The 21,970-nt window shown below is 43.0% G+C and overlaps 1 protein-coding gene across 1 annotated transcript; it reads right to left on the bottom strand.

The window, feature by feature from the left end:
- Positions 1 to 329: 329 nt before the first annotated feature.
- POU6F1 (POU class 6 homeobox 1) lies at positions 330 to 20,713 on the bottom strand. Its single transcript, XM_029285092.1, has 10 exons — positions 20,660 to 20,713; positions 19,254 to 19,461; positions 15,365 to 15,480; positions 10,371 to 10,596; positions 8,271 to 8,500; positions 6,898 to 7,026; positions 6,254 to 6,472; positions 3,564 to 3,731; positions 2,465 to 2,610; positions 330 to 679 (listed from the first exon to the last, which is right to left on the bottom strand). Exons 1-10 carry the CDS (start codon positions 20,711 to 20,713, stop codon positions 334 to 336), a joined length of 1,842 nt encoding a protein of 613 aa, XP_029140925.1. The 3' UTR covers positions 330 to 333.
- Positions 20,714 to 21,970: the final 1,257 nt, after the last annotated feature.

The raw sequence follows: 21,970 nt of genomic DNA, 5'->3' as shown, positions 1-21,970 counted from the left end.
CAATCCTAATGCCACCTTCGAAAAGAAAAAGAAAAATGCACACAAACTAGACGAGGAGAACCTTTTTTCCTTTAACCGACCATGATTTGTCTGACACAGAAGGAAGCTAAACGCCAATGGACTCCTAAGCCTTCACAGCTCAGTGCAACATCAGGGAGGAAGGAAGCGGCTGTTGAGTAGGCCGGGGCACAATAAAACACAAGGAGATCCGACTTCCCCTCTTTCACTTCAGTCATCACTATAAACAGGTGGCAGGGGCAGGGGAAACTTAGCCACAAAGTGCTTACAGCAGCCAGGTAGGGAAAGGGAGATTCTCACTTTGAGCTCCAGCCCTCAAGGGATCTGAAAGACGTTGAGTTTGCTGGTGTTTTTGAGTGTTTGTCGCCGGTTGCAGAACCAAACTCGGACTACCTCCCGGTCGTAATTGAGCTCCTTGGCGATCTCGGTGATTTCGTGGCCAGTGGGGAGGGTGTTTTTTTCAAAATAAGCGTTGAGGGCCTCAATGGCCTGCGGGGTGAAAGAGGTGCGGCGTTTCCGCTTCTTGGAAGGCTCCCCGCCCACAAACTCCATCAGGTTCTGCTGGCCTTCCTGATTCCGAAGCTCAGCTTCACTTAGCCACTTCTCCAGGACGGGTTTCAGCTTCTGGGCACTCTTGGGAGTGATGTCCAACTTTTCGAATCTGCAAAATCAGCAAGAATCATTGAGGAATGCAGGGTGGACTTCTTGTCCCTACTGCTTGCCACCCAACCCTGAGGAAATAAATATCCTCGATGCTCAGGTTTGATTCATTAGTCGCTTAAGGCAGGGCAGAGCTCAAAATGAGTGGGGTCCACATTGTCCCTTAGAAATACGAGGGTAATTCGGAAATAAACCTCCTTTTGGTTATCAATGACAGACACGCACAGATGCAGAACTTTTATTATACACATTAGAAAACTACAACATTACTTTTCGACATAATCACCATTCAAATTGAGGCACTTGTCATAACGTCTTACCGGGTTTCAAATTCCTTAGTAGTAGTCGCTCGGCACCAAATCTGGGCTATAGGCGGGTTGATCAAAAACACTGCAACGAAACTGCTTCAAAAGTTCTTGGGTGCGTCTAGCGGTGTGCGGGCGAGCATTATTGTGAACCAACACCACACCAGAAGTCAGCATGCCCCGACGCTTTTTATGGATGGCTCGTCTGAGTTTTCGTAACGTTTCACAGTAGACTTCTGAATTGATGGTCGAACCACGCTCCATGAACTTCACTAGCAGTACTCCTTTGGCGTCTTCACATTTGGCCGGATTTTCTATGGCACCACTTCCGGTGTGGTGTTGGTTCACGATAATGCTCGCCCACACACCGCTAGACGCACCCAAGAATTTTTGAAGCAGTTTCGTTGGGATGTTTTTGATCACCCCCCTATAGCCCAAATTTAGTGCCGAGCAACTACTACTAAGGAATTTCAAACCTTGTAAAACATTATGACAAGTGCCTCAACTTGAATGGCAATTATGTCGAAAAGTAATGTAATGTTGTAGTTTTCCAATGCGTATAACAAACGTTCTGTATCTGCAAGTGTCTGTCATTGATACCCAAACTGAGGTTTATTTCCAAATTGCCCTCGTAACTGCCATCGTAACAATAATTCCACTTAATTCAGGATTAGAAACCAATATGGAATCCTATTGTGAAGGAGCGTACACCTGGAGGAACCGAGGGGGAAGAGATCTGGCAGAGCTTTCCCAGAGTAAGAGACTGCACAGCTCCCAGGTGGATGTGGGAAGGGGGAAGAGGTTCAGTGTATCCAATCTAGAATCTGTCAAGAAATATCTAATTGTTAGAATGATATAGCTTTAGTTTGACAAGATTCTGTCCATCGGGTATAAGCAAATAAAGGATTGAACTCAACTGGACCTCACTGGCTCATCTAAGGAGTTGGGCCTAACAGTTATTTAGGGCTACAGTATTCCATTTGGGCTGCATTTAGATACTCACTAGATGATAATCAAGAGACACAAACAACTCTTAGCCATTGTGGCACAGTGGTTAGAATGCAGAACTGCAGGCTACTTCTGCTGACTGATGGCAGTTTGGCGGTTCGATCCTCACCAGCTCAAAGTTGACTCAGCCTTCCATCCTTCTGACCTTGGTAAAATGAGGACCCAGATTGTTGGGGGATAATATGCTGACTCTGTAAACCACTTAGAGAGGGCTGTAAAGCACTGTGAAGCGGTATATCAGTCTAAGTCTAAGTGCTATTGCTATCTCTTTCGCTGCCATGTAATGGATATCTGGATTTTTGCAGCCTAGATACGATAGCCCCATCTTATTGTTTTGATGGTATTGAGCTACTTTAAAGAACTGGGAAGGAGGAGGCCTAGTGTTGGTTCAAAAGAAGACTCGGGAACCTGTTTTTCTATTGAGGGCTGCATTCCACCCAGAATCATCTGCACAGGGAAACAGACTTGCTTACCTGCAAATAGCAGATTGGCTGTACGCAGGTCCTTCAGTGGCAGTTAAAGCCTGCCCCACCTGGGTTTGGGTGAGACCCAGAGAGAGACGTCGAATCTTAAAGTTCTTGGCAAACTCTCTGATCTCCTCCAGGTTTATGCCATCTTCCTCACTTCCGCTATTTGAAGGTTGAGGCTCTGGTAGGAGAAAGAGTGAAAAAGACACCATTATTCCATTTTGCAGTTTCTGACTAAATTGCACTATAAATCCTTTCTCCTGCAGCCACATGCATCTTTCATGCCACTGGGATTTTATTTCACAGCAGTTGAGTTGTGATCTGAAAATGGGGGACATTTCCATCAATCTCTTTAGGTCACACCCTAGTCTCCTTGGATTATGTGCTGGTGGTTCTCCTTCCTGACTGAGTGGTTGGTTCTAGTCCAGGGGTAGGCAACCTTGGCTCTTTTATGACTCGTGGACTTCAACTCCGGAATTCCTGAGCCAGCTGTGCTGGCTGAGGAATTCCAGGAGTTGAAGTCCACGAGTCATAAAAGAGCCAAGGTTGCCTACCCCTGTTCTAGTCAGTTGAAGAGGTTGAGCCCACAATTATTCCGTGACAGGGTGCCACGGGGCTCAGCTCTTCCCCAATTTTTATTTACTATCTACATGAAGCTGCTGAGAGGTGTCCATCTTACAGAGTAGGTTGCCTTTATAAGTAATGGGTATAGCAATAAAACCTGGCTGTGGGAGAGAGAATTTGCAAGAAGTTAGATTTTGGTATTCACTCTGTTGGTCAATGTCATTACAACCTATATTGTTTATTAATGTTGCGTTGTTCTAATCCTTTGTTTTTCTGTGTATGTGCTGTTCGTTATTAGGAGTAGAGTGACACATTAAAAAAAAGTAATACTATACGTGTGGGTTTTTTTTTTTTGGTTTGGATTAACACTTGCAGATGTCACCAGCAGCAGCTTTTTCCTCAGCAGCTGTAGGGTGTATAACAATGCCCCTTTAACACAGAAATCGGGCAACCCACTTCATGGTTTTTCTACCATAAATGTTCCACGTACGTGATCATGAACCAGCCTCCATTAATGGTAGCCTCTTTCTCTGCCTGCCACAAGAATCGCAGGGATACCAACATGCTTACTTGAAACCAGCTGGCTGACAGTTGGTGTCTCTGAGCAGGTGATGGGGACAGGAGTGGAAGCTAGTTTGGATGCTGGGGGAGGACTTGCAATGACCACAGTTGGCTGTGAGAGAGCTGGGGCAGGCTGAATTGGCTGGACCTGGCAACGGAGCAGAAGAAAGCAATATTCAGACCAAAACCGTTCAATACTGCTTTTATTGATTTAGCTTGGCTGCCAATTTTTTATAGGTAGCCCTTGACTTACAACAGCTCATTTAATGGCCATTCAACATTACAACAGCACTGAAAAAAAAGTGACTTATGTCTGTTTTTCACGTGACCCTTGCAGCATCCCCATGGTCATGTGGTCAAAATTCAGACGCTTGGCAACTGAGTCCTATTTATGACGGTTGGAGTGTCCTGGGATCACGTGATCACCTTTTGCGACTTCTGACAAGCAAAGTCAATGGGGAAATTAGATTCACTTTACAACCGTGTTACTAACTTAACAACTGCAGTGATTCGCTTAACAGCTGGGGCAAGAAAAGTTGTAAAATGGGGCAAAATTCACTTAAAAACTGCCTCACTTAGCAACAGAAATGTTGAGGCTCAGTTGTGATCTTTAAGTCAAGGACTACCTGTATTTATTTTGCATTGCTTGTAGCTTTTTTGAGAGTTTTGCAACCGCCCAGAGATACCTGTTTGAGATAAACTGAATGAATGAATGGAATGAATGAATGGATGAAATGACTATGAATGAAGAATGGCCTAATGAATCATGATGCCGGTTGCAATCGGGGTCAAATGAGAATTGTACCAGGTAGGAAATACCGTTCATTTACCTTTGTTTATTTTGTGTGATTTATACTGTTTGAATAAAGTTAACATATCTTGACTTTCAAATGCATGCTACAAGAGCTCTTACTTGAAGAGTCAGTGCCCGGCCTTCTCATTTCCCAACTGATCAGCCAATCAGATTCTAGCTCAGCTGCAGGGCACTCCTGTCGGTCTTATAAAGTAATGGTCCATAGGTATCAGCTAGTCCAGTGATGGCGAACCTTTTACAGACCGAGTGCCCAAACTGCAATCCAAAACCCACTTATGTATCCTCGAGTGCTGGGTGGGCGTGGCCCATTGGCTGGGTGTGGCCCATTGGGTGGGCGTGGCTGCGGTGGTAACGGCAGACTGGGTGGGACTAAAAAGTTCAACCAATCAATTCCAACTTTGCAAGATCTTTTTTTCCCACGAGAAGTTGAAATTGATTGATTGAACCTTTTTTTTTTTTTTTTGCACACGGCGGCAGAAGTCTAAAGCGAAAAGGTTTTATAAAACCCAGCTGAAGGACTAGGACTGGGGCGACGACACGCGTGCCCACAGAGAGGGCTCTGAATGCCGCCTCTGGCACCCGTGCCATAGGTTCGCCACCACTGAACTAGTCTATGCTAGGCATCACAAACTTCAGCTACAAAAGGAATAGGATCAGGTTTTCCGGAGCTTGGTGCTAGAAAGGAAAATGGATTCGAGGGAGGACATTTTAGAAGTGGTCTGCTGGCTCTCAAAACACTGCTTCTGTTTTCATCTCAACCCAGGATGATATTATTTCAATCAGGACTCTCTCCACAAGGGGCCTTAGTTGATAACCTGAGCACCAGCGTTGCTATATCCAGCATATAAATCCCGCCGATCACCCCGACAGATATATTTCATGCCTCAAGCAACACTTGACAAGTGGCTATTTTACACATTCAGCTACCAAGTCATCAAGGGTCAGGGCCAAGGGAAGATGTTTTGCAGCCTGAGGCAGAACAGGAAATGCTATTCCTGCTTCCAGCCAATTTTGTGACACCTCTGGCTTGATTAGCTAATTTGACAGGTGAGATGCAACATCCCACTGGCCTGCCTCCTCTTCCAGAGCAGTAAAAATAATAAAGTGTCTCGTACTGTGTCTTACATTTTAATGTTTTAATTTTCCATAATGATTGTTTGATATTTTTATAATAATTGTATTTATATAATTGTTATTCTTATTGATGTATGCCACCCAGAGTAGCTTTTTGTGAGATGGGCAGCTGTGTGATTGACAAACTGGATTATTAATCTAAAGCATATGAAGAATGGTTGAAGGAACTGTGTATGTCTAGTTTAATGAAGAGAAGGACGAGGGGGGACATGATAGCCGTGTTCCAATATCTCAGGGGCTGCCACAAAGAAGAGGGAATCAAACTATTCTCCAAAGTGCCTGAGGGCAGAGGACAAGAAGCAACGGATGGAAACTAATCAAAGAGAGAAGCAACCTAGAACTAAGGAGAAACTTCCTGACAGTTAGAACAATTAATCAATAGAATGGCTTGCCTCTAGAAGTTGTGGGTACGCCAACACTGGGGGTTTATAAAAGGTTGGACAACTATTTGAAATGGTATAGGCGGTTTCCTGCTTGAACAGGGGGTTGGTCTAGAAGACCTCCAAGGTCCCTTCCACATCTGTTCTGTTAAATAAATAACCTGGAGCTCTTTCACGACTTTTCTAGTTCAACAATCTATCAAAAGCAGTAGATTCCCCATTTCTATTTAATCCAACACGTTCCACTTTCCTTTCTCTGTAGGTGCCTCTTTGGGCATCTCGGTAATTTTGCTGCAAGACCCTCTGGTGATTTTTCTCAGCAGCTTTGCTAGTTGGACTCACCTCGCTCTTGGCAGGAGATTCCGGGGGGCTTGATTTCCTAACCATGGCTGCCGTCTGGATGGTGTTAGCCAAGGTGGCAATGATCTGACCTTGGGCATTTAAAAGCAGCTGCGGTGTCACTGCCTGTACTTGTAGATTTTGTGCTGGCAACGTGGCAGGGGCAGGAGCTGCTGTGGCAATTCCGGTTGGGTTCACTACCCATGGAAGAGTTCCAATAACCTGGAGGACAAAGGCAAGGGAAGCACCAAGGTTGCGGTGTGTTAATCTTCTGACATTTTCCTATCAAAACCACGCTGGTTTAGTTTTCCCATTAAGATTTCTGTAGCAGAGCCAAGATAGTATAAAGTTTAGGCTATATAGGACTGGGACCAGGCAGAGTCCCATTTGAGTCCATTCGTGACTATGAAAATTCACTGAATGATTTCGGCTTAATAATTATCTCTACGTCCAATCTATATCAAAACAAAAGAACATGCTTTCTAGGGTGCCTTAAACTTTGGAGGAAAGGCAGGATATATAACATGAATGAATAAATTGCATAGATGTTTTGTTTGGCAACTAAAAAAAAACAAACCAATTCTGGTGTCCTTTAAGCACGGCCTGCTAATACATTAATTCTGTTTCTGGAATGGTGCAGCACTTACTTGTCCTTGCGCATTAGTCAAGATTTGTCCAGTTATTCCTTGCACAGTAGGAATGGTGTTTGCAATGACAGATGTGGCGGCTAGTGAGCTAAGCAGCTGGGTTGGGGCTCCAAGAGAAGCTGCATTGATCTGCAAGAGACACCAAAACAGGACAATAAATAAAAACAAAGGTCAAAGGTTAGGAGGTTCTAATATATATATATATATATATTAGAATATTTGTCACTCCATGCTCCGTGGAGATGAAGCATTTAATTCTATTAAGGAGCCTGATCACTCCTCAGGAGGTCAGTTTGCACTGTTCCGTTATCTAAATAATAAAATTACCTTTGAAAAGATGCAATCTGACTAGCCTTGTTCTAAGTTAATACGTGGGTAACGATTGCCGTTTTCGGCACCAATCTTCAAATATGGCTAACGTGTGATCTGTTACTGCAATGCTTTCTTCAATAAGAAGAGAGCTGCTGAATTCTCGTTTTTCTTATTTTTAGCATTTCTCTTGTTGCAGCATCTGCTTGTTTTGCAACCGCGCTCAGCAGTCGACACAGCAAAGCTATCAACGCACAAAGTAACGAGAGTTTTTGTTTTTTAGCCAGCATGTGGTGGAGCCTAATGTTGGTTAGAGCTGAGAAGGTCACCCAGCTGACCTCTATACTGAAGGGAGGACTAGAACCTTGGGCTTGGGAACCTGGACTAGAACTAGTCTAGCACTTTAACCCCTACATTATACCATCCTGGCTCTCTTTCAAATACGTGTTCAAGTTAATAGTGTTTCGTACTCTCATTTGAAATGAAGACTGAATACAGATTGTGATTCAGATTTTATATCAGGGACTCTGAAATTATTTTAGATTTGTCATTATCGATGCAGAGATTTACATTTACTAGATTTATCAAAGTTATTCATATTGAATTCATCATTGAAATGTACATGAAATTTTGTCTATGGAGATTCTCAGTCCTCCAGGTCATGGTTGTCCCAAAGGTGCTTTTTCATGAGGTAACTGGAGTTTCTTGTTTTTCTTTGAAGACATTTTGCTTCTCATCCAAGAAGCTTCTTCTGCTCTGACTGGATGGTGGGGGAATGGAAGGATTTATATTCCTTGCAGACAGCTGGTCATTTCATGAGAAGTGAAATGTTTTCAAAGAGAAAAAAGAAAGTCCAGTTGCCTCGTGAAAAAAAACCCTTTGGGACTACTACATGAGATTTTCTTCTTTGGCAAAATCAGAAAGAACCAAAGCGATGCGGAAGACCTTTAGCTGGGTCAGAAATGTATTTATAGAAGATTTCTCTGTTCCCAACCCTTCTTTCAATGTAGCTCAGAAAGTCGTCTTCAAGGGAAGGATTTTGGTTTTTCCCCCCAGTGTCTTACTATTCCTGCAAATCCTGCCGGTTGAACTGTGATCTGTGTCGGAGTTTCCAGTGGCTTGGCGGCAGGTGGAGTGGCTGTTGTGGTCGGCTGTGACAAAAGGGTTGTCTGAGCTGGTGGCTGGAACACAGTCTGTGTTGGGATGGACGGCCGGGGCTGGGCCGTTGGCTGTGCCTGGAAAGCTTGGGCTGGCTGCAAAGGGGCTTGTACTGCTGTGTTCAGCACTGCAGTGGCTGCGAGAGCAAGACAGAAAGAGATGCGCTAAATATTGGGTCATCGCAAAATATATTTTTTGAAGGGGAGGGTCAGTCTCCAAGTTTATCATATGGCTTCTAGGTTGGATCCATGGGAAAGCAATGGGAAGAATGACTTCTCCGCATGTATAATAGTAGTAGTAGTAGTAGTAGTAGTAGTAGTAGTAGTAGTAATAATAATAATAATAATAATAATAATAATATAATAATAATAATAATAATAATAATAATAATAATAATAATAATAATAATAATAATAATAATAATAATAATAATAATAATAATAAAGTTGGAAGGGACCTTGGAGGTCATCGAGTCCAACCCCCTGCTCAGGCAGGAAACCCTACACCATTTTGGAAAGATGTATGGGATCTAATTAGTCAAGAATAAAACCTTAAAGATAAAATGGGGTAGCAGTTACAGGTAGTCCTCAACGTACGACCACAATTGAGCCCATAATTTCTGTTGCTAAGTGAAACATTTGTTAAGTGAGTTTTGCCCCGTTTTACAGCTTTCCTTGCCACCGTTGTTAAGCGAATCACTGCAGTTGGTAAATTAGTAACCCAGTTGTTAAGTGAAACTGGCTTTCCCATTGACTTTGCTTGTCAGAAGTCACAAAAGGGGATCCCATGACCCCCCCTGGACATTGCAACCGTCATAAATAGGAGTCAGTTGCCAAGCAGTTAAATTTTGATCATATGATCACGGGCTTGCTGCGATGGTGGGTAAGTATGAAAAACGGTCGTGAATCACTTTTTTCAGTGATGTTAGTTTGAACGGTCACTAAATGAACTTTTGTTAAGTCAAGGACTACCGGTATTTCATATTCAGAGGAATCATTGTACCAGCTGGAGTGAAAAGATACGCCGCACACAAAGCAATTATACTGAAACAGACAGGGAAGGTTTTGAGTTCCATGGAATTCTCCCTGCTAGTGCTAGAAATTCTCTCTCTAGTGCAAGATGAAACCAGGGGACGCCTAAACAAGTAACCAACAGCTTGGTGGGCTGGGCTCCATCATTGCTGGAACAGCTGTTGCAACTCAGAGTAACCACAGCTACCCGGATACTTTGCATCACTGGCTCCTTGCGCGAATTAACTGCTAGCAAGGAGTAGCGCCTAGGGAATTAATCCTAGCTCTCCATTTTTAATTAAGCATCGCTGTCCTAACAGTCTTCAGAAAACGAAAGTTATTTGCAAGGATTACTGACTGGAACCACGGTTTCCTTTAAATAACAGGCCACTGAAACCAAATCGTACAGCGGTTTTCTGCTGTCATGTGGACTAGGAATTTAGCGACATTATTTATCCAAGAAACCGCTGGTTATGGAAGGGAACGTCCTGGGGGCTGGAGGTTTTGATGCATGCATGAAACTCAGAAAGGTGTCCCCATTGATTTCAGAGGAGGAAGCAGATCCTTTCCATCCATGGATCTGGTTCCTGCAATCAAGTTAATGGGGAAGTCTGTTTGCAGGATGCATACAGGTTTGGACTAGAACAGGGGTAGGCAACCTTGGCTCTTTTATGACTCGTGGACTTCAACTCCCAGAATTCCTGAGCCAGCATGGCTCAGCTTGGAAACCTCTCCCTTTCCCCTCAGCATGGCTGGCTCAGGAATTCTGGGAGCTGAAGTCCACGAGTCATATAAAAGAGCCAAGGTTGGCTACCCCTGGACTAGAACCTTGGCCTTTGACATAGAGCCAAAAAGCTAGCCCTTCCTCCCTTCCCGAAGTTCAAAAAGGTTATCAGTCTCCCGACATACTCCCTCCCAGATTGAGGCTGATCCTGGTTAGGCCCAAGTGGTAGACTCTTGCTCCCCCTATGCAATCTTCCAAGACACGGTGGTTACCTTGCAAATTGGCTATAGGTGATTTGAAAATTCCCCCAGTAGGAGAGGCAGCCGTCAGTCCTGGGAGGGCAGCCACCGTTGCTGCAGGAAATGTCCACACAGCCAGCCCCTGCTGACTTGCCACTTGACCTGCAATACTGATGGGGATAAGAAGAGGTTGAGTAACTGCCCCTGCCGGAACCATTACGCCTGTCACAACTGTTGCTAAGTTTTCCTGAGTCAAGACCTGCAAAAGCAAACGAGATGTAAAAAAGAAAAGGGAAAACAAAATCAACGCCACTGCAGACAGCATCAGCGCAGCAGTCACGTCAGCCAGCCCACCGGAGGCCCAGCCCAGTCAGGAGGTGCCTGACTGAGATGTGCCGGGTGCGGCTGGGCGCCCCCTGGCCAGCAGCTGGGTGATCCAGCTCTGTAACCCTCCAATGGGGGGGCTGGTTCAAAGTCAACCATGAAAGAAGCTGGGGACGTACCCTTTTTTTTTTTTTAAAATGCCCAGCCCTGATCGATTAGTCTCTGCTGTCTGTTCACCAACCCCTTTTTGGCTCAAAAATACACAGCACAGTAAACCCGAGTTATTTTAGTTTACTAGTATCAGGCCAGTTTTAGCGAGGGATATTCCCTTCAGAAAACTGGTGCTACTGTACTGCATCCTGGGGTGCACGGCCATCCCACAGGTCAGTGTAGACTGAGAGGGAGGCGGAAATGATTTTCTTGCAATGTTCACAAGCTATTTAAAATACATGCTGCAAACAGTACTGGCTTTGTTTCCCATAAAGGTGGGGAGCAGATCTTTCTGCTGGGAAATCATTTCATGATAAAAGCTACAGCTTTCCTCACCAATAGCCAGCCAGCCTTCCTTCCTTCCTTCCTTCCTTCCTTCCTTCCTTCCTTCCTTCCTTCCTAGCTGAACTACAAATCCCAGCAGCCCTGGCCAATGATAAGAAAGGCTGCATGTTGTTGTTCAGCAATTTCTCGAAGGCCAAATGTTCTAGGATGTGTACCAATCTGCTATTTCAGAGCAAAGCTTGATAAGCTTATTTGAGAATGAAAACACGATTTTTCTTTGCAGCTGCCAACCACAGTTTAAAATATTTTGACAAGAGGCATGAGGAAGGAGAAATCTCCCCATTTTGGCAAGCAATAATAGGTGATTTTAACGCATCGCCTGTGAAATTGTGTGCATCGCCTGGATAGGGAAACATTCATTCCCGTTGCCTCTGTCCTAATGCTTAACCCACTGTTGACATCCTATGCATTACAGTATTTTCTACATAGGTGATATTTTCCAGAGTAGGGAAAAGGATTACTTTGAATGAAGGTGTTGAAATAATAGTGCTTGCATCACCATTAAATGAATCCGAACTCAAAGGCATTTTATCCATTCCTTTAAGTTCCAGAGCCATAAGAATAGTATCAAAACCCCCAACAGGGGGTTAAGAAGGATAAGATGCAGGACAGCAGAGAGAGAGAGAGAAAAATAAATAAAAAGATACTGTAGAAAACCAGTTTTATTCTCCATGTGTCTCAATATGTTCAATCTTTCAGCCCTTTTCTGGGATAATTTTGTTCTCCTGGAGAATTACAAAATAAGTGAAGAAGTTCTACATCCCATTCGAAGAGCTAAAAAGGGGCATTATTTCATGAATTTGACACTCTTAAATGTGTTATTTTTGAGAATGAAACTAATGGTCTACAGCACATTTAGATATTTTCCTCTTGTTTATTTTTTTTATGTCACTGAACTAAGGCAGTTCTCTTATTTCTAAACTGTGAGGCAATTTACACTAATTGTCTTAAACAACTGTTGCTATATGACAGCTTGTATGGAATAAAAAGTAGGCAGGCTTAACAGAAGATAAACAAGGTAAGTCTCTCTTTAACTTCTTAGTTTTTTGGGGTGGGGCTCTAATATAAAGGATTAATCATATGTCAAGTGGCATTTGTGTATCTTGCAACAGTCTATAAAAAGCCACTCAAATGCCTGCCAAGAAAACACTGGAAGAGTGCATTTAATTTCTACAAAGCTTTGTCAACTGCATCCTTAAAAAAAAACACAAAAAAACCCAAGAGCACATTTCAGAGCACCAAAGCTATCTATAACGGGGCTCTCCAACCTTGGCAACTTTAAGATTTCTGGACTTCAACTCCCAGAATTACTCAGTCAGCATGTCTGGCTGAGGTATTCTAGGAGCTGAAGTCTACAAATCTTAGACTTGCTAAGGTTGGAGACCCCTAATCTATAACATCAAGAAGTATCTTAAATTTGAGAACCTCTAAATTCCATAACATTCTGAGAATGTTGTTGTGGACTTTTAATAAAGATTCCTCTTCTGCCTAAGTATCCTGCCCATATTCATCTCCTCTATGGGGCACTGGGAACTCCTGATTCCACTAGAGAAATTGAATGAACTACAGAATTTCCTTTGTTCATTGACCAAGAGGTTCCCTCCTGTTTATGAAAACTAGAATGGTAGGGTAGTTACCTGTGGTGCTGCTTGCACTGTGACAGGAGTTAAAGTTGGTGTTGGTTGGCTTGTCACTTGGCTAAATGGCACAATTCCTGGGATAGGCACAGGTGTTACTTCAGGCAGTGCCTTGACTTCACCTTAAAAAAAGAGAAAACATATTATTCTGTTAACCTCTTCAACGATCATCCTGGTGTCAAATTTCCAGCTGGCAAATTCAACATTAAAGAAACTCTATGGCCAAGAGATAAATTTTTATTGAATACACATCCCGGCACTGAAGAAGTAAAATCAACTCTAAGTTTCCTGCACAAAGTTCTGGTTAGTTACCAATAGCTTTTCATAACCCCCACCCACCATGTGTTCATGTTGGCCAGTCACATTCTTTCTTGTTCGTTATTGCAATGGTCCACTTCTCTGCCAGACACCTCTTTGTATGACCTTGGTTCTCACAGTCTATGGACGGCCTCCTGAAACTCCTGTTTCTTTCCCAGACTCCCCCTCCCCCGTTTCTATGGCAGGTTGAGCAGCTATAGAGGTTAGCAAGCATCTTAGCAATTCAACCTTGACACCTGGATATTATATATTAAACCAAGTTACTTTCATTGGCTGAAGAGGACATCCTGAACATGGGTCAATAGACTGCATATATCTCAAACTGGTGGGATGTAGACAACAGTCTACATCAGTGGTGGCGAACTATGGCACGGGTGCCAGAGGCGGCACTTGGAGCTCTCTCTGTGGGCACACGTGCCATTGCCCCAGCCCTGACAGGTGACCCCCTCCTCACCAGCAGCCACCCTGGAGGAGAGTCGCCCCTGAGCGTGGCCCACGCAGAGCAGTGCAGCCAAGGTTATGGCAGCCAGACAGAGTAGACAAGACTCTGCCCTCATGCCCCATCGTGCACAGTTGATGCTGCGGGGCGCGGGCAGAGGGCGTGGCCATCATGGCGCTGCTGGGCAATCTGTGGCGGGCCCTGGAGGCGGTGAGTGGCCCTGCGGGCAGGTGGGGTGGGGGCGGGGCAGGGGGTGGAGTGGGGCGGGGCAAGTTTTTGGGCACTCGGTCTCTAAAAGGTTCGCCATCACTGGTCTACATCTTCCAATACTTGAAATCTTCCNCAAGAGGCATGAGGAAGGAGAAATCTCCCCATTTTGGCAAGCAATAATAGGTGATTTTAACGCATCGCCTGTGAAATTGTGTGCATCGCCTGGATAGGGAAACATTCATTCCCGTTGCCTCTGTCCTAATGCTTAACCCACTGTTGACATCCTATGCATTACAGTATTTTCTACATAGGTGATATTTTCCAGAGTAGGGGAAAAGGATTACTTTGAATGAAGGTATTGAAATAATAGTGCTTGCATCACCATTAAATGATCAGAACTCAAAGGCATTTTATCTATTCCTTTAAGTTCCAGAGCCATACGAATAGTATCAAAACCCCCAACAGGTAAAGACCTGCCTTGTTCTCCGTGTGTTAAGAAGGATAAGATGCAGGACAGCAGAGAGAGAGAGAGAAAAAATAAATAAAAAGATACTGTAGAAAACCAGTTTTATTCTCCATGTGTCTCAATATGTTCAATCTTTCAGCCCTTTTCTGGGATAATTTTGTTCTCCTGGAGAATTACAAAATAAGTGAAGAAGTTCTACATCCCATTCGAAGAGCTAAAAAGGGGCATTATCTCATGAATTTGACACTCTTAAATGTGTTATTTTTGAGAATGAAACTAATGGTCTACAGCACATTTAGATATTTTCCTCTTGTGTTTTTTTTTATGTCACTGAACTAAGGCAGTTCTCTTATTTCTAAACTGTGAGGCAATTTACACTAATTGTCTTAAACAACTGTTGCTATATGACAGCTTGTATGGAATAAAAAGTAGGCAGGCTTAACAGAAGATAAACAAGGTAAGCCTCTCTTTAACTTCTTAGTTTTTTGGGGTGGGGCTCTAATATAAAGGATTAATCATATGTCAAGTGGCATTTGTGTATCTTGCAACAGTCTATAAAAAGCCACTCAAATGCCTGCCAAGAAAACACTGGAAGAGTGCATTTAATTTCTACAAAGCTTTGTCAACTGCATCCTTAAAAAAAACACACAAAAAACCCCGAGAGCACATTTCAGAGCACCAAAGCTATCTATAACGGGGCTCTCCAACCTTGGCAACTTTAAGATTTCTGGACTTCAACTCCCAGAATTACTCAGTCAGCATGTCTGGCTGAGGTATTCTAGGAGCTGAAGTCTACAAATCTTAAGACTTGCTAAGGTTGGAGACCCCTGATCTATAACATCAAGAAGTATCTTAAATCTGCGAACCTCTAAGTTCCATAATATTCTAGGAATGTTGCTGTGGACTTTTAATAAAGATTCTTCTTCTGCCTAAGTATCCTACCCATATTCATCTCCTCCACAGGGCACTGGGAACTCCTGATTCCACTAGAGAAATTGAATGCACTACAATATTTCCTTTGTTCATTGACCAAGAGGTTCCCTCCTGTTTATGAAAACTAGAATGGTAGGGTAGTTACCTGTGGTGCTGCTTGCACTGTGACAGGAGTTAAAGTTGGTGTTGGTTGGCTTGTCACTTGGCTAAATGGCACAATTCCTGGGATAGGCACAGGTGTTACTTCAGGCAGTGCCTTGACTTCACCTTAAAAAAGAGGAAACATATTATTCTATTAACCTCTTCAACGATCATCCTGGTGTCAAATTTCCGGCTGGCAAATTCAACATTAAAGAAACTCTATGGCCAAGAGATAAATTTTTATTGAATACACATCCCGGCACTGAAGAAGTAAAATCAACTCTAAGTTTCCTGCACGAAGTTCTGGTTAGTTACCAATAGCTTTTCATAACCCCCACCCACCATGTGTTCATGTTGGCCAGTCACATTCTTTCTTGTTCGTTATTGCAATGGTCCACTTCTCTGCCAGACACCTCTTTGTATGACCTTGGTTCTCACAGTCTATGGACGGCTTCCTGAAACTCCTGTTTCTTTCCCAGACTCCCCCTCCCCCGTTTCTATGGCAAGTTGAGCAGCTATAGAAGTTAGCAAGCATCTTAGCAATTCAACCTTGACACCTGGATATTGTATATTAAACCAAGTTACTTTCATTGGCTGAAGAGGACATCCTGAACATGGGTCAATAGACTGCATATATCTCAAACTGATGGGATGTAGACAACAGTCTACATCTTCCAATACTTGAAATCTTCCAGTACTTGAAGGGCTGCCACAAGGAAGAGGGGGCCAACTTATTTACCAAAGCACCTGAAAGCAGGACAAGACAAAATGGATGGAAACTAACCAAGGAGAGAAGCAACCTAGAATTAAGGAGAAAATTCCCAACAGTGAGAACAATTAACCAGTGAACAAATTGCCTTCAGAAGTTGTGGGTGCCCCATCTCTGGAAACTTTTAAGAAGAGACTGGATAGGTATTAGTATTAGTATTAGTATAGTAAGCAGGGGGTTGGATTAGAGGACCTCCAGGGTACCTTCTAACTCTGTTACTGCCACTGTACTGTCTGCTGGCACGTAGTATCTGGATTAGAGATCCATATAATGTTTATTTAGGAAAGAATGAGTATGATTTAGACAAAGCTGGGCTTTGGTTACTGTTATGGCATGCTGGCCAAAATGTGCCCAAACTGCCACTATTAATAAAGAATGCTACTATGACTAAGGATGATAAACCTTTCTCTAATTACATGCATTATGTAACCATTTTGATTTATCCACCCTAATGATGCTTAGGAAGCTATTGAAGTCCTGATTATTTTCCCAGGCTTTAGGGCAGAATTATGGTTGAACGCCTGCTGGATGTTTTTTTTTAAATTGCTGTTTTACATTTATTTTCAATGTTTTATTATTATGTTACTTTGGGGCTGTTCATGATTCCTTCTTGGGTTCTGTATTTAAAAAAAAAAATTGTATGTTGGTCAGAGTTGTTGGGAGTTTGCCAGTCTTTAAACTGCATGCATGAGTGTTTGTATGTGTCAATAAATCAATTTTGCTGTTCATCAGGTTTTGAAGAAATAATATGAAAGTTTACTGTGCATTTGTTGATTTAGAGAACACGTATAACTAAGTGGATAGGCTTGAAATATGTTTTATATGAATATGAAGTGAATAAGGGGCTAATGAGTAAAATAATGGAAATAAAGTCTTAGGTAAGTATAGAGAGAAGGCTTAATAAACAGTTTGACACTGTTTCATGGAAAAGTCTGGAAATTATAATGGTATAGCTGTGAACTAGACTGATTTGGATTTTATTTTCTAATCTCATACCTTTAATTTCTTCTTCTTCTTTTTCTTTTCATGATCCTGTAACCCCTTTTATTGGGGTGGAGTCAGGGTGACTGAAAGGATCTGAGCACTTACTGACCGGATGCCCTTCCTAACACCTCTGCGGAATTCGCAACAAATATTTTCTCTTTGCGACCTGATAGAGAAACATCTGTTGTTGCCTACGATTGAACTCTCCACCTCCTGAGTGTGAGGCAAGTGCCTTCATCTCTAGGCCACCGCACCACTCTTTTTCTTCTTCTTCTTCGTTACTTGTTTTTTGTGCTTTTTTATAACCTTGCATACTCCAAAAGGCAACAGCACGATGGGTGTACATGTGCAAGAGCATATATAACTAGCAAGCATGGTGTGACATGATCCGTCAAGAATGAAATTCTTACTACAAGAACTACTTGAACAAGGAAAGTGACAGACAGGAAAAGGACTACGTGACCAATAGAAGTGAATATCTTGTTTTCCGTAGGTATCGTGATTTACTGATCATTTGCAAGCCAGCAACCAAGTTCAGAGAGCACAAAAAACTTCACAGTTCAACTCTTGACCTACAGACATTCTCTTCAATTGGAACCACATGCGGGCACCAAACATTTCGGAAAGCATGCATAATGGAGGCACTGATGATGTTACCTAATTGGGTAATGAAATGTCTGCAAGCAAGCAACCAATCAGGCTCTGAGAGTGTCAAGGCCTCCACAAATAAAATTACATCAGCCCCTTCCCTGCTCCCTATTTCCTATCTTGATTTTCCTCTGGGAAAAGTTTTACCTGTTAAAAAGAAAAGAAACCCCTAATTTTAGCACTCAAAACTTCTCACAATTATTTGTGATGTTCATGATTTTTTTTCCACTGCAAACTGGATGAGTTCTGAGCTGATGGCTTAAAATAAATCAGATGCTGTTTCTCCTTCAGAGAGTGTTAAATGGTCTTTAAAAACATGCAATGTTTACACACAAAAGTGGATCACAGAATTTGCAAGGGGATTCTTCTTAAGGCCAGCAGGAGTTTAAGGAACGTAACACTTCTGAGAGCCACAGATCCTGACACTGCACCCAAGCCCAATGCCCAGGAACTTGACCCTCCATCTCGTATCCACCTGATTTCAGAAATAGAAATCAGAATTCAGGGCAGTAACTGAACACTTTGAGTAGAATATTTGTAGTCAAGAAATCGCGTCATGAGATAAATATTTCATCCTCCACTACCATTTTCTAATCTGGGTAACTTCCTTGTTGCCAAAAATGTCACTCGACTGGTCCTGGCTCACTGCCAACCAGCTCTCTTCTTTGTTTGCCCACCTGTCATTTCCTTAACTTCTCTGCTCTGTTGTTGCTCGGTCCACTGCCTATAAATTGTTATTTGAGCTTTGAAATTTGGACTGTCCGATACTGCAGCTACCTGGCTCCATCCGTTACTATTTTCTGCACACTTCATGTGTGCAAATGCCCAGAAATGGAACACCTGACAACAGGCTTTAGGTCAGGGGTCTTCAAACTTGGCCCTTTTATGACTTGTGGACTTCAAATCCCAGAAGCTTTGCTGGCTGAGGAATTCTGGGAGTTGAAGTCCACAAGTCATAAAAGAGCCAAGTTTGAAGACCCCTGCTTTAGGTACTGTATACCATTCTCTATTCATCTTATCTTGTGTTTTTTTTTTTCCTGCCTCTCATGATGAATCTCTGGACTGTTCCAGAGGAATTTTTTATTCTGTAATCTCCCTGCCTCAATCATAGAATTTAGGGTTGCGGAAGAAGATATCCCGATGTCTTACATTTATAGCCCTTCTGCCCTTTCTCATGACTTCTTCCATCTTTTGTCTTATTGCAAAGGAAGAGCTGCAGAATGTTTGCTGATGGCCAGCTCCAGAGCCCTCTGTATGGAAGCGTTCCTTGGCTATCGGAGAAGAATAGAACAGGGAATTACAGCAGGTGGAAGTGGGACCTAAGGAGACCTCCAAGGTTCGGCTTTTGTGTTTTTGAGGTCTACAGTTTCTCCAATTCCAACATATCATTTTAGCAACTGAAGGTTCCCCCCCCCCCGAATACAGATATCCATAAATGACCCCTGCTAAGCTTTGTGACCGAATAAATGGAAACATGTAAAGTGCCACTTACCGCTCGACTCTCTGCATGCCTTCTCTGGGCTTTCTTGTGCCCTTTCCTGTCCTGTTTTACTTGATTCTGGAGGGCAGTTCGCAGAATCCTCTCCTCCAGCTGCTGCGTCTGTTGCTTTCAGCGTTTTCCCTTCATTTTTTATTGAGACTGGAGCATCTACTCCCACTTCCAGCACCCTAATTGTCTCATGTCCTGACATCACAATCACCTGAGAAAAGATAACGAAGCACATGAGGACATCAGGGCTCCAAATCATCAATGCAATAGGCAACGAGGAGCAACTGGGGAGATGTGCAATGGGTTCTTAAACAGGGAAGCCATCGCCCAGGGGCAGCGAATGACCCTGACTATGCAGACCGAAAGTCTCAAGAGGTCTGGAAAACTTTCTACCTGGAAGCCAGGAGAACTGCTGCAGATCTTTGTTGACAGTGATGAGCTGTCAGACTGGATATAAGGTGGGTAAAATGAGGTGGTTCCATTATTATTAACACTCCTCCATCTATTATTTTTTTTTCTCTGTATTACTTTTTGTCTTCCTGGTTTTTAATGCTTTCAAAAAAAAATAATTATTATATAATAGTTTTAGGTAGATTGTTTTTTATATATCTACTATATCCGTGGTGGCGAACCTATGGCACGCGTGCCAGAGGCGGCACTCAGAGCCCTCTCTGTGGGCACGCGCGCCATGCCCCAGAGATGGCAACCGTCCCTCTTCAACTAGCCGCCTGCTAACTCACCAAGGTCCCATGTGGCCGGATGCATCCCAGCACGACTGGTTTCCCTCCCCCCCTGCCTCGCCTCACCCCATAGGACGAGCCTCCTGCCCACCTGCCAGAGACCCCCTGGATCTCCCCCAACCCTGCCCCCACATGCATCCCTCCCCACAAGCAACATCGAGGTGACCACGCCCATCTTGGCCACACCCACCCAGTCTGCCATGACCACAGCCACGCCCACCCAGTGGGCCACTCCCACCTGGCACCCGGTGATAAATAAGTGGGTTTTGGATTGCAGTTTGGGCACTTGGTCTCTAAAAGGTTCGCCATCACTGTACTATATTATTGGACCGCTGTACGCTGCCCAGAGTCACACTCCATGAGAGGGTGGCTATATAAATTTGGAAGGAAGGAAGGAAGGAAGGAAGGAGAAGAAAGAAAGAAAGAAAAGGAGGGAGGGAGGGAGATGACTTTTTCTACATAGGACCCATAAAAATCTTTTAGCAGCCACAAATCCAGCACATGGCTAAAGTTCATTTCCTCTTGCACACCCACAATCTCTCCATATAATATGTGGAGATCTCTCACTACGGTCACACTGAACCAAATCAGTGCCTTCACTTCGTACCCTGCCTTGCCACAGTTCTTTCCTCCTTCTCCACATCCCTGGGAGGTCTGGAAGACACATACCTGTTCATTAACAGTCAGGGAAGCTTCCTGTGAGGGCACAGTTTCAGTGTCCATGATTCAGTGCCGAAAAATGGGTGCTGCAACTGATGGGTCACATACTGAAAAGCAACAAGAGTAGTATATTTGTATGTCAGACTCACCTTCAGCTCATCTTATTCTCCATGATTCATCCAGCCCTGTCAAAAGCATTTTTTAAAAACTCTTTTATCTGGCTCCTTCATCCCCCCCGGTTCTTCTCAACCCTTCTATTAAAGGAAGTTCAAAATGTTTTGCTGACTTAAGAAGGATGGATACTTTTGATAGGATGGATTGTCCATATTAACAAAGTAATGGAACCACCGAAGGAAATCCATTTCTCATCCTGGCATTCTGATGGAGTTCTTCTTGACACATGGTTGTGTTGTCTGCTTGTATGTTAGCCCACTTGGTAGACCAAACCAGAAAATTAACTCCACAGGAAGACAAAAACTGTACTTTATTGAAATAGGCAATAATAACAGAATTTTGCAACTCTGATTGTACATCAACCCCCTTCTTTCTTATATGCCAGTGAATCAAGGAAGTGTTTGCCTGAGACACCTTCCAATATTATCTTGCTTCCTGCTTTTTGTAAGGTGTTTGATAGCCTTCAACCAAAGCTAAATATAGGTAATTCAAAATAGTTGTGTATTTATTGAAGAATGATATGGAAAGCTCCTGACTCCTGTACTTATATGAGATTCAGAAAGTGACTGTTGACACTCCCCCCCCCTTTCCCAAGTAGCCCTTGAGTTCCCATTGTTCCAAGATCTATGAACTGGATAAGTCCTTCTAAGAAGACACTGAAGAGCAGTATGCCATCTGTTGGTTGTTATAAGCCTAACAGTTCTCATACAACACATTAAAAAAGAAAAGAAAAAACCAGCACAAATACACATATAATCCCCCTGCTTGAATACTGATTAATACATTGCTACATTAGATCCCACCCCTTGCGAAACAGGTCTCCCCAATTTTTAAAAACTAATAAATCTATTTGCAAACTATTGACCTGTCATCTATATACTGCATTAAAGACAAAATAGTTAACAGGGACAACAATAATAACGAAAATGACAAGATTAGTGTTTCAAAACTATTAACAAAATGTTATTGTAATCAACTTGTAGAACATTTACCACAGCATCTTATCTATCGCAAATCTTCCCAAAAGTTAAGAATAATTCATCCTGGATCAAATATCCACATTTGTTTCTCGATACTTTTTTCTTACCAGTTGTTGCCTAATTAAATATAATCCATTCAATCTCCACAACAAAGTCCAGATAAAAG

This window comes from Protobothrops mucrosquamatus, unplaced genomic scaffold (genome assembly GCF_001527695.2).
Source record: "Protobothrops mucrosquamatus isolate PMUCROS unplaced genomic scaffold, P.Mucros_1.0 scaffold1265, whole genome shotgun sequence".
Classification (NCBI taxonomy): Eukaryota; Metazoa; Chordata; class Lepidosauria; order Squamata; family Viperidae; genus Protobothrops; species Protobothrops mucrosquamatus.
Note: the sequence above shows the minus strand (reverse complement) of the source record. Positions and strands in the feature narration are given on the sequence as shown.